The 16,208-nt window shown below is 39.2% G+C and overlaps 1 protein-coding gene across 1 annotated transcript in view; it reads left to right on the top strand.

Annotated features, from left to right (window-relative positions):
• Crppa (CDP-L-ribitol pyrophosphorylase A) overlaps positions 1 to 16,208 on the top strand; it is a 257,449-nt gene that overhangs the window by 87,491 nt on the left and 153,750 nt on the right. Inside the window, exon 6 of the mRNA XM_032907659.1 lies at positions 9,829 to 9,923. Coding sequence (XP_032763550.1) covers positions 9,829 to 9,923 — 95 coding nt within the window. The remainder of the gene's footprint in view (positions 1 to 9,828; positions 9,924 to 16,208) is intronic.

The raw sequence follows: 16,208 nt of genomic DNA, 5'->3' as shown, positions 1-16,208 counted from the left end.
TGTCACTTTTGCTCAAAGTAACGACACCTTTTATAAGTGCCCAGACATTTCTTGAATTTTAAAAGAGAATATTTTTCAAATGTATTTTTCTGATTTGGCAATGCCCATATCCTTAAAGGGAAACAAATATATATGCTATGAGAGCATTGTAAAGCATGTATGTGGCTTCCACATTAATCTGTGTCAAGACAAGACACCACATGCCCATTGATTGTGCTCAGTTCTAAGGTAGGAAATTTCATTCTGGTACCTTGTGACTCATGTTAAATGTGGTAAGATCTGATTAGATATGACATCTTTTATAAAATATGTACCTTCATGTGATTGTCTTCCAGTTGCAATGCTCACAGGTCAGCATAGCTTTCCTCACAGAGGCTCTGCTGTGTATTTAGTGTTCTTGCAAGAGTTTATTGACTGGTTTCTTGTAGTCATGGCTTGTTGGTTATTTTTCCGTTGTTTGCTGCCTGCCTTCCTCCTTCATTCTACCATAGCCTTCCCAGGCCTCATGATAAAGAACTTTCAGATGTAACTAAGAAGGGTACCCAGGCTCAGAAGGACCACTCTTCCTTTTCTTCTTTTCTCTTTGCATAAAAGGCCTTCTTCTCATGGAACCCAGGCTGGCTTTGACATCATGTGCTGGCACCATAGGCATGCACTCCTCACTGTTCCTCACTATTGAGTCTGTTTAATATCACTCTTCATCTTTGAGGGATGGAAATTAGATCCTCAAATTGGACTCTGGGTCACAGACCTCAACAGTAGATGAAAGATACTGCTCTTACATTGGATGGATTAAAGCTTCAGGTGCCAAACATCTTGTAGAAATAACTACCTGTGGATTAAACACAGTTCTTATCTACTCATGAGCTCTAAAACTTTGATATGAGAGGCCAATCCAGGGGAAAAGGAGACCTGGTAGAATGAACTTGAGGTATCACAGAAAAGTGACTGTGTAGCCTGAATTCTCCTGTTTGTGGAACTGGGTGGTGTTAGTGTTTGACTTTATTTATCTGAAGAAAAATAAGGTATCACAAATTAAATTTTAGTCCTTCAGAAACTTTTAGAATTATTGCCCATGCCTCTCTTGTTCATGAAAGATTTTTGTTGCAATAGCACCTGAGTTAAACCTTCCTAAGAGAACACCACATGTGACAGTCATATTTCATGAACATTGATTAGTATAGCACTTCCTTAATTGGTGCTTTAAAATATTTGTTAGCAACATATATGTGTGAGTCCAGCAAAATTACCTAGACTGACTGTCTTTACCCATGGAGTTGAAACTTTCCCAGTTCCCTGGATACCAAGCAACCTTGTTTATGTTAAATATTCTGAATATAAGATACTGTCCTGTTATAGTCTGCTGTAAAACTTTGGGTCCTGTTCAAATTATTAGTGTTTCAGTAGAAAATTCACAGTTTCTCACATCTCCCATTTTAACCCCCTTGTGTTGTTTCCAGTATCCTTTGCATTTCTCAATGCATCTTTGGTTTTGTATGGATCAGTGGCCTGTGGTGTTGCTCAGTGGCCTATCAAGTATGTTGTTTGTCACTCAGCCCCACTCTAAGAGTCTACAGCATGATATATTTGGTCTAATAATTTATGGACAGCTCTAAAGGTACACCTGGGAACCACTGTCCCCTCCTGTCTCTTCTCCCCTTTCAACATTCTCCTGGAAAAATGAGAGCTTGTTGCACTCCATCATATTTCTGGTGACTCTGCTTATGCCCAGAACTTAGCAACAGGAGAGGAAGAAGAACAGTACAGTACTCTCCTGAGCAGTGGGAAATGAGATAATTTTGGGTCTACTGTTTCCACTCAGTTGCAGTTCTTGTCATGGCCACCAGTGACACAAGACTGGTTAGAGGAAAAAGTGTTCAAGAATGAGCAAAGAAAAAGACCGGTGGAATTTACTCTATTCCCTTAATTATCTTGTAAATATTTTAAAGCACCAATTAAGGAAGTGCTAAACTAATCCATCCTCTTGAAATATGGAACCAATCTTAAAGATAGTAGAAATATAAGGAATCTTTTTTTTTAAATAATTAAGTCAATTTATTTAAACAGTTGACTTAGCCAAATGTGAATGCTTCACTCCTTCTTTAAAAGGGGAACAAGAATACCCTTGGCAGGGAAAAGGGAGGCAAAGTTTAGAACAGAGGCAGAAGGAACACCCATTCAGAGCCTGCCCCACATGTGGCCCATACATATACAGCCACCAAACTAGATAAGATGGGTGAAGCAAAGAAGTGCAGGCTGACAGGAACCGGATGTAGATCTCTCCTGAGAGACACAGCCAGAATACAGCAAATACATAGGCGAATGCCAGCAGCAAACCACTGAACTGAGAACGGGACCCCTGTTGAAGGAATCAGAGAAAGGACTAAAAGAGCTTGAAGGGGCTCGAGACCCCATATGAACAACAATGCCAACCAACCAGAGCTTCCAGGTACTAAGCCACTACCCAAAGACTATGCATGGACTGACCCTGGGCTCTAACCTCATAGGTAGCAATGAATAGTAAGAGCACCAGTGGAGGGGAAGCCCTGGGTCCTGCCAAGACTGAACACCCAGTGAAAGTGATTGTTGGGGGAGGGTGATAATGGGGGAGGATGGGAGGGAAGCCCATATAGAAGGGGTGGGGAGGGTTAGGAGATGTTGGCCCGAAACTGGAAGGGGACTAACAATCAAAATGTAAATAAGAAATACTCAAGTTAATAAAGATAAAAAAAAGCCAACCCCCCCAAACAAACAAACAAACAAACAAAAAGAAATATAAGGAATCTAATAATAATTTTAGAACTGAAAAAAATGTATTCAAATTGACAAATAGCTTGTTGTATAATTCAGAAGTTAATACTTAGCATTTCCTCAGTTGCATTCTACTGTATATTTTTAGGTAGGTCTCTCCCTGAACATTCAGCTCACTAGTTGATAAGACTGGCTGGTGAGCCAATATCAGGGATCCACCTGTTTCTGTCTCTTTTCCTTCCAGGACTGTGTGTGTGGCAGGGGGTGCGGGTGGGGAAGGAGGGCCTAAAAATCTAGGCTCATGTGATAAACACTTTTCTGACTCTGCCATTTCCCCAGCACAAGCTACTTCCTGAATGAGTAGAGGTAGAGTGGGAAAGAGGACTGTATTCAGGTTGTTGTTTCCCCCAAATAGTTACACAGTCCAGACCCACATTGTATTTAGAAGTAGAAGTCATTCAAACTTATAACGGTTTCCTCAGTGCCCCTTCCTTTATAGCTATATATAGATACCTGTGAATGTTCTCATTTTATAACTTTGAGTGTGTAATCCTTCGGCGTCAGACTCCCATGTGCTGTGAACACAGGCACATGACACTATTCCTGGATTTTTGTTTTTGAATCACATTTTTTTTTTTTTTGAGGTGGCTTCTTGCCACATCGCCCTGGCCGATCTATGTAGCCCAGACATCTCTGAATTCATGGCACTTTTCACCTCTGCTTTCCAAGAGTCAGAATTATAACCCTGCACCACTGTGTTTGTTTTCTGCCCATTTTCTTATCGCACTTTGAGTATTTCTTTTTAAATAAAAAACACTTTAAATTCTCCTAATGTATCTTATAAACGTTTCTTGACTTTTCACTTACAGACCATCTTTATTTGATATTCAATATACAATCCCTTTGATTTATAAAAAAAAAAAATCACATTATGGAGGACTTGACTAGAAATCAGTTTAGGAGCAGCCTGTGGGTTTTTACTTACCCACTTATTAGTTTAGGGAAAAATTATCAGTGAATTTGAGGCCAGCGAGATTAAAGAAAGGCATTTTAACTCTTAAACCAACAATTATAATTAGGGGTACTGTATTTAGTTAACCCAGCCAAGATGAACTTGTAAGTTTCTGTCAATAAAGAGCTCTGCTTTTCCTGGTTTCGAAGTGTGCAATATGCACGCTTCTGTTGCCTATAAGTTACTGTACCCTTTTAAGCTTTTAGAAAATAATTTTTCTTTTGTTTCGCCTACAGGTGATCTGAATATAGATGTTTGTTCAGTCTTATGTGGTTTTGTTTTTTTCTTCGATGATATAACTAGATCCTGAGACTGGATCAGATTTAGATTTATATTTTCCCAAGATTAGAGGTACTTCACAATCATAACCTCTAACATTTACTGACTGGCTTTGTCCTTGTTCTGAAAAAGATATGCATCATGATATGTTAATTGTATTAATTAATTTTGACATATTAGAGGCATGAATACAGAACTTTTTAAAAAGGTGTTTCTCTGTGCATTTGTGTATGGAGGCATGTATGTGTGTGCATGTGTTCATGCATGTGCATGTATGTGCATGTGTGTGTTCATGTGTATATGCCTATGCCCATTGTGTGCACACAGGCCAGAAATTCTACAATGTCCTGATTATCATGCTTTGGGTATTTTTGTTTATTTGTTTGTTTGTTGCTTTATTTCTGTGACATAGCTTTGGCATGGGTCTGTCACTAACCATGGAGTCGGTGATTCTCCTGTTTCGGCCACTCCATGCCTGGAATTTTTGTGGGTGCTGGGAACTTAGCCTCAGGCCCTCATGCTTTTACAGTGTGTGGTCTTACTCACTGAGCTATCTCCCCATTTCATTGTGATCCCTGCTTGTGATGTAGAGGGATAATAAAACCAGAATGGCCCACAGTTATTCAATGGTTCTATTCAATGATGCGCACTATAGCATCTCAGGAAGTAAATGCTAATAATATCAGTATTTCAGTAATGAGGCAGAGGGTTTTAAATATATATATTCCCATTTGCTCAGTAGAAGAATCTTTGCTTGAGCTTCCATAAAAATTGATCTTTAGTGTTATCTTTCAATTCATTGTTGTGACACTTTGCCAGGGTATGACTTAAGACTTCCAGAGGCATCTTAGTTATGGAATTGAATTTGTATAAAACTTGGTTATTAAATGTTTGTCCAGTGTCCATTCCCTATAATTGTTAAACATGTTAATTACTTTTCTATCTTATCTTTAGACTATTCAAAATTAGAGTATTGCTGAACTGTAAACCTTGGTGAGACATGCAGATAAAACTACTGGTTGGCTGGGGTTGGGTTTTTTTTTTTTTAAATAGTTTTATACCAGAAGTAGAACGACTCAGTGCATGGGTGGCTCACCACGTATTGTCTTTCTAAACTCACAATCCTCCAATTGCCACACTATGGAAAAAGATTAAAGAAAACTGAAACGTTACCTCAAAAGAGTTACACTGCTTGAGGGGAGCTAATCAGCTATGGTAGGTAATTAGCATACTTTTTTAAGGAGGGAAGCTTTTATGATCCCCAAATTATACAAAGTTAGTGTCAGCTAAGCAGAGATTCCAATCTGGCTATGCATCAGATCGCTTTTACAACTTCACAAAATGCAGGCTAGAAACTTGTTGAGTGGTTTAAATCTGTGCATTTGAAGAATAGGGAGTAGAAAAGGGTAGTCACCCAGGCAGAGGCATTAAGTTAGAATTGCTGGATTGGGATTTTTGATTGTCTGGTCTTGGAGTAGAACAGATTGAGAAATAGTCAGTGTTAATAGATGATATATACATGTGGTCAGTAGAAAGCATAAGAACACAGCTGTTCTGCCTCAGACCACTGTATGCTATGATATACAAATGGGAAATTTTATTATTTGAGCTGACCACCCAGAAAGCACAGCCATTTATCACTATTGCTTGGCCTTGAATCTAGATCATCCTCACTCAGGTTTTGCTCTCATAATCTTTAGTGTGCAAGGATGGGAGTTTTTAAATTTCTTTTAGTCTATTTTTCTTTGTTTTAGAAAGGGAGAATGCTTTTTAGTTCTAAAATACTTTCAAGATTACAGGGTGCAAGAACCTCACAGGTAACTTCCATGCTTTTACCTGGTTTCACAAATCCACCACAGGCTAATTTTTTGCTATATTTACTTTATTATTCCCACATGAGTCCTTCTCTTCCCGTCCAGATAACTGTGTGTTAAGTGGGTGATGGATTAGGCTTATACACATATATTGTTGCATAGCACTTTAGTAACAAATACTTTTCTTGGAAAATGCTAATATAATGATTAGTATATTGGCAAACTAAATCAAGACAAGTACTAAAGGCTTAAGTAATTATCACCAAATGAGAAAAGAACATTAGGTTCCTGAGGACATTCTAGCCGTTGTAGACACTCTTTGCTGACAGTCATATGAATTTAAGACAAATACAGTGCATTAAACTGATACAGAATAGAGCTTATGAACTCTAATAATTGGAAACAGTGACTCTACTTACAAATTCTGAACATTTCAGAATAACATCAGCCTTATGCAGTTCTCTAGAGAATAAAAAAAAAAAAAAAAACAAAAAAAAAAAAACAGTCCTTACCTCAAATAGTTTAGCTATTATGAATATGAAGGACTTAATTAGAATTTAAGATTTTATTTAAAATTATTAGACACAATTATGATTTTGAAAGAAGAAAAGACTTTAGTCAGGATATATATATATATATATATAGAGAGAGAGAGAGAGAGAGAGCAAAGCTTACAAACTTAACAAAATTGCTATACAACCTGTATAAAATAATTATGCATTATTTTTCATAATTTTGGAATAGAATGTAAAACTAGGAAATCACGTGGTGTTAACAATGTGCAATTGAAAACAAACTAAAATGACTTTGTGGTAGATGCTGTAAAGCACTGTTACTTAAGAAAAATGAAGTAAGATACCTAGAGATGGGGAATCAATCCTGACCCCTGTAAGAGTTGTATTTTAAACTTATTTCTTTTAAGACTCAGAATTATGGAAACTGGAAAATTTTTCCTGACAATGAGTGATTCATAAGTAAAAGTTCTGTATTTAGCTCACTGAGAAAACTTGGTGTTGATGGAGGGTGGGTACAGGGATGGAGGGGGAGGAGGAGGGGATAGGAGCAGGAGAGATGAGGACAGGGAAGAGCTGAGGGAGAGAGTACTGGGAGAGACAGCTGGATTGGAGGTTATCTCTAGTTTAGGCAATGGAAACTCCTAGGAATCTATGAGGGTGATCCTAGCTAAGACTCCTAGCAATGGGGATATGGAGCCTGAACCAGCCATTTCTTGTAACCAGGCAAGATGTCCAATGGAGGGATAGGAAGACCATCACAGTGACAAAACCTTAGACCTAGAATTTGTGCTGCCTACAAAATGTACAGGGGTAAAGATGGAGGAGAATTTGAGGAAGAGGCTGTATCTGACTACATTGCCTGCCTTTGTTCCCTTTCTCCTACTGGGTTTCCTGTCTAGCCTCTACAGAGGAAAATGCCCTTCCTGCAACTTGGTATGCCCAGGCTAGTTGATATCCAAGGGAAGCCTCCCCTTTTCTGAGGAGAATGCAGGGAGGAGTGGATGGGAACAGGGGAGGGGTGAAGGAGAGAGTGGGAGGAGAGAACATATGGTAAGCTATGGTAAGGGTGTAAAGTAAATAAATAACAGAATTAGAAAAACTACAAAAGTCCTATATTTAGAATAGCTGAAATGCTAAGAGAAATGCAAAATATAGTTGAATTTCATTTTTAGTATACTTTTTAGGGTGATAGAAGGTTTCTAGCTTTAGTTTTGTTGCTATTAATTTACATTGAACAGGAAGATTATAATGACATAAGGAATATATGTTTAAACAAGGGAGGGACAGTCTATGCTCTTTTTTTACTTGAAAAATTCTTAATTATTTGTAATGTATCAAATTTTCAAAAACGATTGTGGCACTGACACATTAATTTCTGAGTTGGCAGATAACATTGTAGTCATAGATTCAACTTTTTGTGCATTAGAAATATTTCAAAATGTTTCTAGGCATACATAAGGGTACTGGAGAGCCACATTTCCTTCCAAGTATTTAAATATATGATCTATTGATTGTGTTTCCTTCATTTCCAAAGACTCTGGTTGAAGGATGGTTACCTTGTAATCAGTCTTTTGAGAGGGCCCTCCATGGCCTTGGCTTCACCGAGTATCCTTGGTATTTCCTGTTAAATCATCTCGTTGCCTCCAAATAATTTTGCTTCCTATTGATCACAGTATGCTTATGGGTCCTTGTCCTACCTCAACATATTTTATTTTGTTTCCATTTTTATCTCTCTGAATTCTTTCCAAATTCCTTGCCTCCACTCCTAAGCAAAGCCCATTCACCTTTCTAGGGTAAGCTCTAATCTCATTTAATGATTACAGTTATCTGATTGTAATTGTCAGCAGCCAGTGTTCCTTAACCTGATAGTATGTTATAACACGGTCTGGCATATTCATCTCCATTCATTATCAAACTAGATTTTATCAGAGTTATGTATCTGCAGAGTTTCAGGAATTAGTAGAACCTTATTCAGTAAGGAAATAGAATCCCAAAGAGATGAGACGATGGAAAAGTGGCGTAGTTTAGTGTGGTAGATCCATATTCAGAATACAGGGATTCTGTCCATCTCAATCCACTGCAATTACTTGGTTTATATATACTTACTTTTCTTGACTGAAGGGTCTGAGCAAAGAGCCTGTGAAAATCATGTATAGAAACTATTGCAAGTTGGGTATCACTGTAGGAAGGCGTGATCGTTGGGTAGACCTGTATTTAGATATCCAGGTGTGAAAATGGGAACTGTAACACAGAATACACACATTCTTATTTTGAGCCATTAAGTTGGATAGTGGCATTAATAGAACACAGGGATGGTTGAAAGTTCACTAAGTGTTCCATGCCTTTCCTTTACCCACATTTTGGTTCCCTAAGGTAGCTATAGGCCTATAAATGTAAATTTTTTAGATTTGTGTACATTTTCTACCACCAAAAGCCCTGGGATCTTATGAAAGTCAGTCACTTATCTGCAACGAAGGCTTCTGACTTCAGGATACATAATCATAATAATTCTTTCCTCTATGGTCAACATGGTTTCTATGTTACTATGATTTTGTGAATAAATAGGAAACTTTGTAAAATGGGAATTAGTAACAGGAGTATTAGTAACTGGTGGTGTTATTTTAACTGTCTTTTGGAGCTTTTCTAGAAAAACTTATTAATTGATAAACTCATCTAGAAAACATATTACATAAGCCACCCACGTATGAAGCACCAGGATCAAATAATGATCCAGGCAATGTTTGATTGAGAAATACTATTTTGAATTAGGTTTTGCTGCTTTAGTTCAAGGCTCAGTACTTGACAGCTGTAGCAATGTTCCTTAGTACCTCAGAGTTCTCCAGAGGAGGACGTCATATCTTTTGAGAGAGTGATCAGAAAGTTCAGGGGTGAATGCCACTGTGTCACATGGCACTGTGCCACATGTGTCACATATTTTAACTTAAGCTATCTCAAGTAAGCCTTGCAAGATTGAGGAAAAATTTCATCTGCTGTGGTAAGAGTCCAAACAGAAACTGTGTTGTATGGAACTGACAATGTAGATGTGTACTAGGGAAAATCTGTCCATGACCAGAAGGACATTACCTATAGGTGAGAATCTCTGAGAATCTGGGAGACTACTTTCGAATAACGAAGGGTGGCAGTCATCACACAAATGATTATCACTTCCAGTTATTCCCTCTAAAATATAGACCAAGATCTCTCACTTCTCATCTCGCCCATAATGTATGGTTATTACATAGCATTTAGTGTGAATGCATTAGCCTGTCTGGTAAATAGACCCAGAATGTCTTAGTAGATAGCTCATGTCTCTGTACATAGTTTTGGGCTAGAATCTCCCTCATCTTACTCATGGGGGATGAAAATCAAGCAAGCATAAGTTTCAGGATAATCGAGCTTTGTTCTGTGCTTTGTTTTCAATGATAAAACTTTAAAACTTTTCTATTTCTGATTGCAGAAAAAATTTCACAGGAGATTTGTGTGGTCATGAACACAAAAGATGAAGAATCTGTAGGACATCTTCTTGAGGAAGTGCTAAGAAATGAACTAAATGTAAGCATTCAAAGAATGACTTGGATCAACTGTCACACATTTTTGTGGTATAAAGGCAGCATCGTTGAAAAAGCACACAAATCAGTCAAACCAAATGTTGCTATTTCCTCTTCCGCTAGGATCTTTTATTCCCCAAATACTGGGATTGAAGCATACTCCATCCCCTGTCCATTCCTCTTGGACAGTGTTCTTTACCTTCCGAATGCTGCAAGACTTTGGTATAGTTCCTCATGTTGTGGTGATCCCTAGCCATAATGTTATTTTGTTGCTACTTCATGACTATAATTTCGCTATTGTTATGAATTGTAAGTATCTGATATGAAGGTTGTATGGTATGTGACCTTGTAAAATATTATCTGGGGGGGTTATCTGTGCCCTCTTGTTATCCGGGCATTTCTATACCCCTTCTATCCCATTTTAGCTCCCGAATAAGACACAGAGACCTGGTATTTTTATTAACAAGCTTCAAGTCTAAGCTGGGCAGGTTCTGAGCTGCTCTAACCCTCCTAGGCTACTAACACCCCATTACTTGCCCTTTGGTCTTGCCCCGGCTCGCTCTGGTCTATGGTGTCCTCATGGCTGCTCTCTCATTGTGATGTTATGGCGAATCCTCCTGGTCTCTCCACACCTTCTTCTTGTGATCCTCTCTTTCTCCCTTCGGTCTCTTTTTTGGGATCCCCTGACTTAGGTTGGCAGTCTTTCCTCATTTTCTTTTTTTTTTTTTTTTTTTTGGTTCTTTTTTTTGTAGCTGGGGACCCAACCCAGGGCCTTGCGCCCTAGGCAAGCACTCTACCACTGAGCCAAATCCCCAACCCCTCCTCATTTTCTTCTGCCCAGCTAACTAGCTGATCAGCTCCTTGCTAGGCTATCAGAGGTGATGGAGAAGACTGTTTATAAAAACACTGATACTTTATAAAAATAACAATACCAAACTCCAGCCTGGATTCTCCTCTCTGCAAGTAAAGAAATAAGCATTTGAATAATACAAAGACAACCTTTACCCAGCACACAAAACCATCCCCCAACATGAACCCTTTGTGGTTTGTGACCCACAGATTGAGAACTACTGCTTTTTTTGTTTCTCACGGTCCTCATCTTCATATGTGACATGTTCTAAAAGCCCTGCTTGCTGCTGTGTACCATGATATAACTCAGATACAGTTGGAGGCTTAATGCCCAGCACGTACTAGAGGCTAGCAAATTGTTTCTTAAAAGTATCCGAGATGAAGATGAAGGGAGAAAAGAAAGACAATTGTGACCATAGATGAGATAATAATGATGCTAAGAAAATTGATGTATTTGTATCAATTATGAATTGTTTGGCTTCCTAGTTAAAATTCTTTTATTAAGTCTGGGAAATCAGAAGAAACCATGTCATAGATACGGGAACATTTTTTATCTTTGACCACTGAAAACTTCTACAACCGCGTTAATGACAGCTTTATGTTTTGAAATGTTTTGGTTTGTCTAATTGATTTCATTACAGTTTAATTCATTTTGCGTTTTCTTTTTTGCCCTTTTTTCCATTAATTAATTTATTTATTCACTTTACAGCTTGATCATAGCCCTCCCTCCTCCAATTCTGACCCTTACCAATCCCTTCCCCCATTATGCCTTGCCCTTCTCCTCAGAGAAGGGAAGCCCCCCTTGGGTACTACCCAGCCCGGGGACATCTAGTCCCAGTTGAAGTGAGTACATCCTCTCCAGGCAGTCCAGTTAGGGCAAGGAGATCTATTAGTAGGCAACAGAATCAGAGAGAGCTCCCAATGCATTTGTTAGAGGACCCACATGAAGATCAAGTGCACATTTGCTACAAATATGTAGGGAGCCTAGGTCCAATCCTTACATGCTCTTTGGTTGGTCGTTCAGTCTGTGTGAGCCCCAGGCTAGTCTACTCTGTAGTCTTTCTGTGGTGTCTTTGACCCCTTCAGCTTGCTCACTTCTATCCCTGACTCTTCCACAAGACTCCCTGAGCTCCACCAGATGTTTGGCTGCAGGTCTTTGCATTTGTTTCCATCTGCTGGTGGATTAAGCTTCTCAGGAGACAGTTATGCTAAGTTCCTTCCTGCAAGTGTAGCAGAGTATCATTAATAGTGTCAGGGGTTGTCTCTCTCCCATGGGGGGGCTCAAGTTGGTCCAGTCATTGGTTGTCCATTTGCTCTGCTCGATCGCTGTTCCCTGCACATCTTGTTCACAGGACAGATTATGGGTTGAAGCTTTTGTGGGTGGGTGGATGTCCCATCCCTCCACTGGACATACAAGGTTGACCACTGGAGACTTGCTGCACCAGAAAGGTCCTGTTTAGGCCTGATACTTGCTACACTAGCAACATCCAGGGATAACCACATGACTAAAAGCCAGTGTAAGAACTGAATCAACAAAAGCCAGGGCAATATGACACCTTCAGAGTACAGTTGTCCTACTATAGCAAGCCCTGGCTATCCTAACATAAACAAAGCACAAGAAAATGACCTTAAATCCAATAAAGAAGCTAGAGACCTTTAAGGAGGAAATGAATAAATCCCTCAAAAACACAGGAAAATACAATTAAATAGGTGAAGGGAATGAATACAATGCTTCAAGACCTGAAAATAGAAATAAAAGCAATAAAACACAAAGTCAAGGAACTGTGGAGATGGAAAAACTAGGGATGAGACAGGAACAACAGAACAAGCATCGCCAACAAGATACAGGAGATGCAAGAGAGAATCTCTGGTGCAGAAGCTGTGACAGAAGAAATTGATACATCAGTCAAAGAAATGCTCAATCTAAAAAATTTCTGACAGAAAACATTCAGGAAATCTGGGATACTAGGAAGAGACCCTATCATAAGAATCATAGGAGTAGAAGAAGGTAAAGAGTCCCAGCTCCAATAACCAGAAAATATTTTCAAGAAAAGTCAAAGAAGAGCATTTCCCCAACCTAAAGAAAGAAATACCTATAAACATGTGTGACGCTAGAACACCAGTTAGATTGGATCAGAAAATCTGCCCACCACATAATAATCAAAACACCAAATTTATAGAACAAAGAACAAATATTAAAAGCTGCACAAGAAAAAGACCAAGTAACAAACAAAGGCAGAACTATCAGAATTGCACTTGACTTCTCGACAGAGACCCTAAGTGGTACAAGGGCCTGGACCGATGCCTTCCAACCTCGGAGGAACCACAGATACCAACCTAAGACTACTAAACCCAGCAAAACTCACAAACACCACGGATGGAGCCAGCGATACCATCCAAGACAAGACTGAATTTAAACAACATCATTTTGTATTCTCACTGAAGTATTTTGCTTCCGACACAAATTTAGACCTAACGTGATGAATTTTTAACATATCGTCCCAAAGGTGTTTGGAGTTAGGGTTAGAATTTGGCCAACAGAGATGCAGCCATGATACCTGGCAGTCAGCATCTAGAGGTAAGTTTTGCTGTGTAAGTTCATCAGCTTTTGCACGGTATCAAGAACATCTACATTACAAAGTTGAAAGGTTCGATAAAAGATATTGATGATGCACATCTTTGTTCTAGAAATAAGTACACAGATAATGGTTCCTACAGTGTTTGTAACAAATCTTTTCTGCAATGCCTTCTTTGTAGCAACTACAAACTCTTCATTTCTGCAATGAGAGGAATGTTTTTCTGTTGTTTCTAAGTACTCCAAGGCTTGTTATTTACATTTTCGTTGAGAGTATTAAATGCTAGACTAGTTTGAATCATTTTGTAGGTATATCTGCCTGGGGTACATCACTGCTTATGGGAAAATCATTTTTTTAAATTCCTTAATTTCTCACACTTCCTCTAGATCCTATTAGTATTCTTTTTTAAGAAAGACAGTTTTACCTCCTTTTAAGGGGAAGCTCAGGCTTGTCCCATAATTTCCAGCTCAATGGCAGAGCACTCCGGAAGCTGTTTTATGAGAAGGGGCACCTTTGCTGCCCCTCTCCTTAACTCATGCTCTAATTCTTTTTTAATCAAGATAAACCTCTCTACTGATGCTTTGCCCCACAAGAGTATTTTAATCTTAATTTTTGAGTGCTCCGAGGCTCCCAAACCCCAACATCCCTATCAAAATGAGAACTTCTACATTCCTTCATGTCGCCCCAGATTGTCTGGAACTGAAGTTTGGGTGTGCTTCAAGGGGCTTGGTGGATGTTGGAAGGCGCTGTCATTCCAGGCTTAGCACTGTTTGGCTTCTAGCTTTGCTAACTGTTAAACTACAGATCCTCATCACAATGTTCTTCCTCTTTCATGCTGTGACCTAACAATTGTCTGTAGCTTTCTGTACATCAGCGCGGCGATGTTCACTTATCTTCAAAACCACCTCACCATTTCCTCCTTTATTTTGCAATGAAAGAAATCTTCCAGCCTCTAATTTGTACAGGGTTATTTAATCAGTGCATCAATTAGCATTAGTTAATATTAAATGCTTTTTGTTAATTGATATCTCTCAAGGGCCGATGAATGGAAAAATCAGTATGACATTTTTAAAGTGTGACAGGATTGCAGTTAAGTCTGAAGAGAAGTCCTTGGATGGGGATTTGTGTGCTTTTATGTAGATTTCTCTCCCAGGTTTATCTCTGGCATTGTATTTTTCAGCCCATAATTTACAGAAAAGCACAAAATGGTGGATATTATAACTTTTTACACCCGAGAGCTTTTGTCTGCCTTTGAAAAGAGCATATAAAAATGATGAAGTCACCACTGTTGAAATCTGCAGGGAGATCAGTGTGGGTGTGGAGCTTTTCCTCACACAATGGGGGGATTGTTTTATTGATATGAATAGGAGAAATGTTTCCCACTGAAACTGAAGGAAGAGATTGGGTATGCTTATGGTAATTGCCTGGGAAAAATTTTGCAACATACATTTCGGGTGACCCAAATGTTTAACTGTAACATAATGGAAAATTCTAAAATCACGTATGGGGTAACCATAAGTTAAATGGGGAAGCCTATGTTTTGATAGACACATTTTCTACCCCATATTCACCACATTCATGCATCTGTCAGTGACTTTAAATTTTAGAACCTCAGTATCAGTCTGGCTGTCATTTTTGACTTATTTATATTTCTGGACCTTGAATTTCTCAGAAAGCTCTCCAAAGATGATTCAAGGAGATCAATAGCGATGAATGCTTTTATTTGAATGTAAAAGGTCTCTGGTAGATAAGTATGGTTGAATACTTGCTACTTAAATGGTGGTTCTGTTTGAAAAGATTTTGGGACCTGTAATAGATGAGTTCAGGTAGCAGGAAGGTCACTGACCACAGGCTTTGAGAGGGAGAGCCTAGCCCCACTCTGGTTTGTTTTCTGTTCCTGCTACTACCACAGGAGCTGTCCTCAACTCTACCAGACCTTCACACTGATGAGCTGGGACAGCTCAGACTAGGGATGAAATCTGTCCATCCTCTCTTAGGCTGTTTATGTCCAGTATTCTGCCACACCACAGGAAATGTAAAAGGTGGGGTTGTTGCTGTGCTGGGAGCTGCACTACAGAGGCTTTTAGTGGGTTGCAGAAGGAGCATGAAGAAATTTTGAGCTGTGGCCTTGTGAAGCCCCAGAGTCCTGTGAGTAGAGCTTATAGGCAGTTCTAAAAGTTCAGGAGAAGGAAGGGAGTGTGGGCAATGAACACTGTTCGTAAGATTCAGAGGGGGAACAAAAGTCCTACAGAGAGCTTTGCTGGAAGCCATTCATGTTATACTGTGGGAAAGAATCAGCAATGTCATTCCTCTGAGTTTCCTGAAAGTTTCCATGAGGTGGAATTCAGAAGCAATGGGATAATTGATAAAGGAAATATTAAGACACTGTAACATTCAGTCTGTATCATGGTCTATGATCAGATTTATAGTTAGAGAGAAGAGAAAGTGGAACAAAACGATGTGAAAAACATGCATGCTGGCAAGGAAGGGGACCTGCCGATATTACGAACATTGGCATAAAGAGAACCCTTACACGGTGCTCTGCAGTAACAGCATGAATGGTGGCCAGTGAAGCCAAGTGTTCTGTTGGTTCCTCATTGGCCTTGAAGGTTACAGTCATGAGAGAAAACAGTGCCTCTTGTGGCCTATCTATATCTAGAGCTTGTAGCAGTGTTTGTCATTGTCTGCAGAATGCTTGTTTTACTAGTGTGCAGTATGGATGGAAGCTTGTACAGAGGTTCTAGAAATCTCCTTGCAGGTAACCTGGAGACAGATTGCCTGCAAGGAGTTTCTTGGTGGGTCAAACTTGGAGCCTTAAGTTGAAGGCAAAGAAAGGTACAGTGAAGACACCATGTTGCTGGAGA

The sequence above is a fragment of the Rattus rattus genome, chromosome 7, assembly GCF_011064425.1.
Source record: "Rattus rattus isolate New Zealand chromosome 7, Rrattus_CSIRO_v1, whole genome shotgun sequence".
Taxonomy (NCBI): domain Eukaryota; kingdom Metazoa; phylum Chordata; class Mammalia; order Rodentia; family Muridae; genus Rattus; species Rattus rattus.
This window is presented reverse-complemented; position numbering and strand designations above follow the sequence as displayed.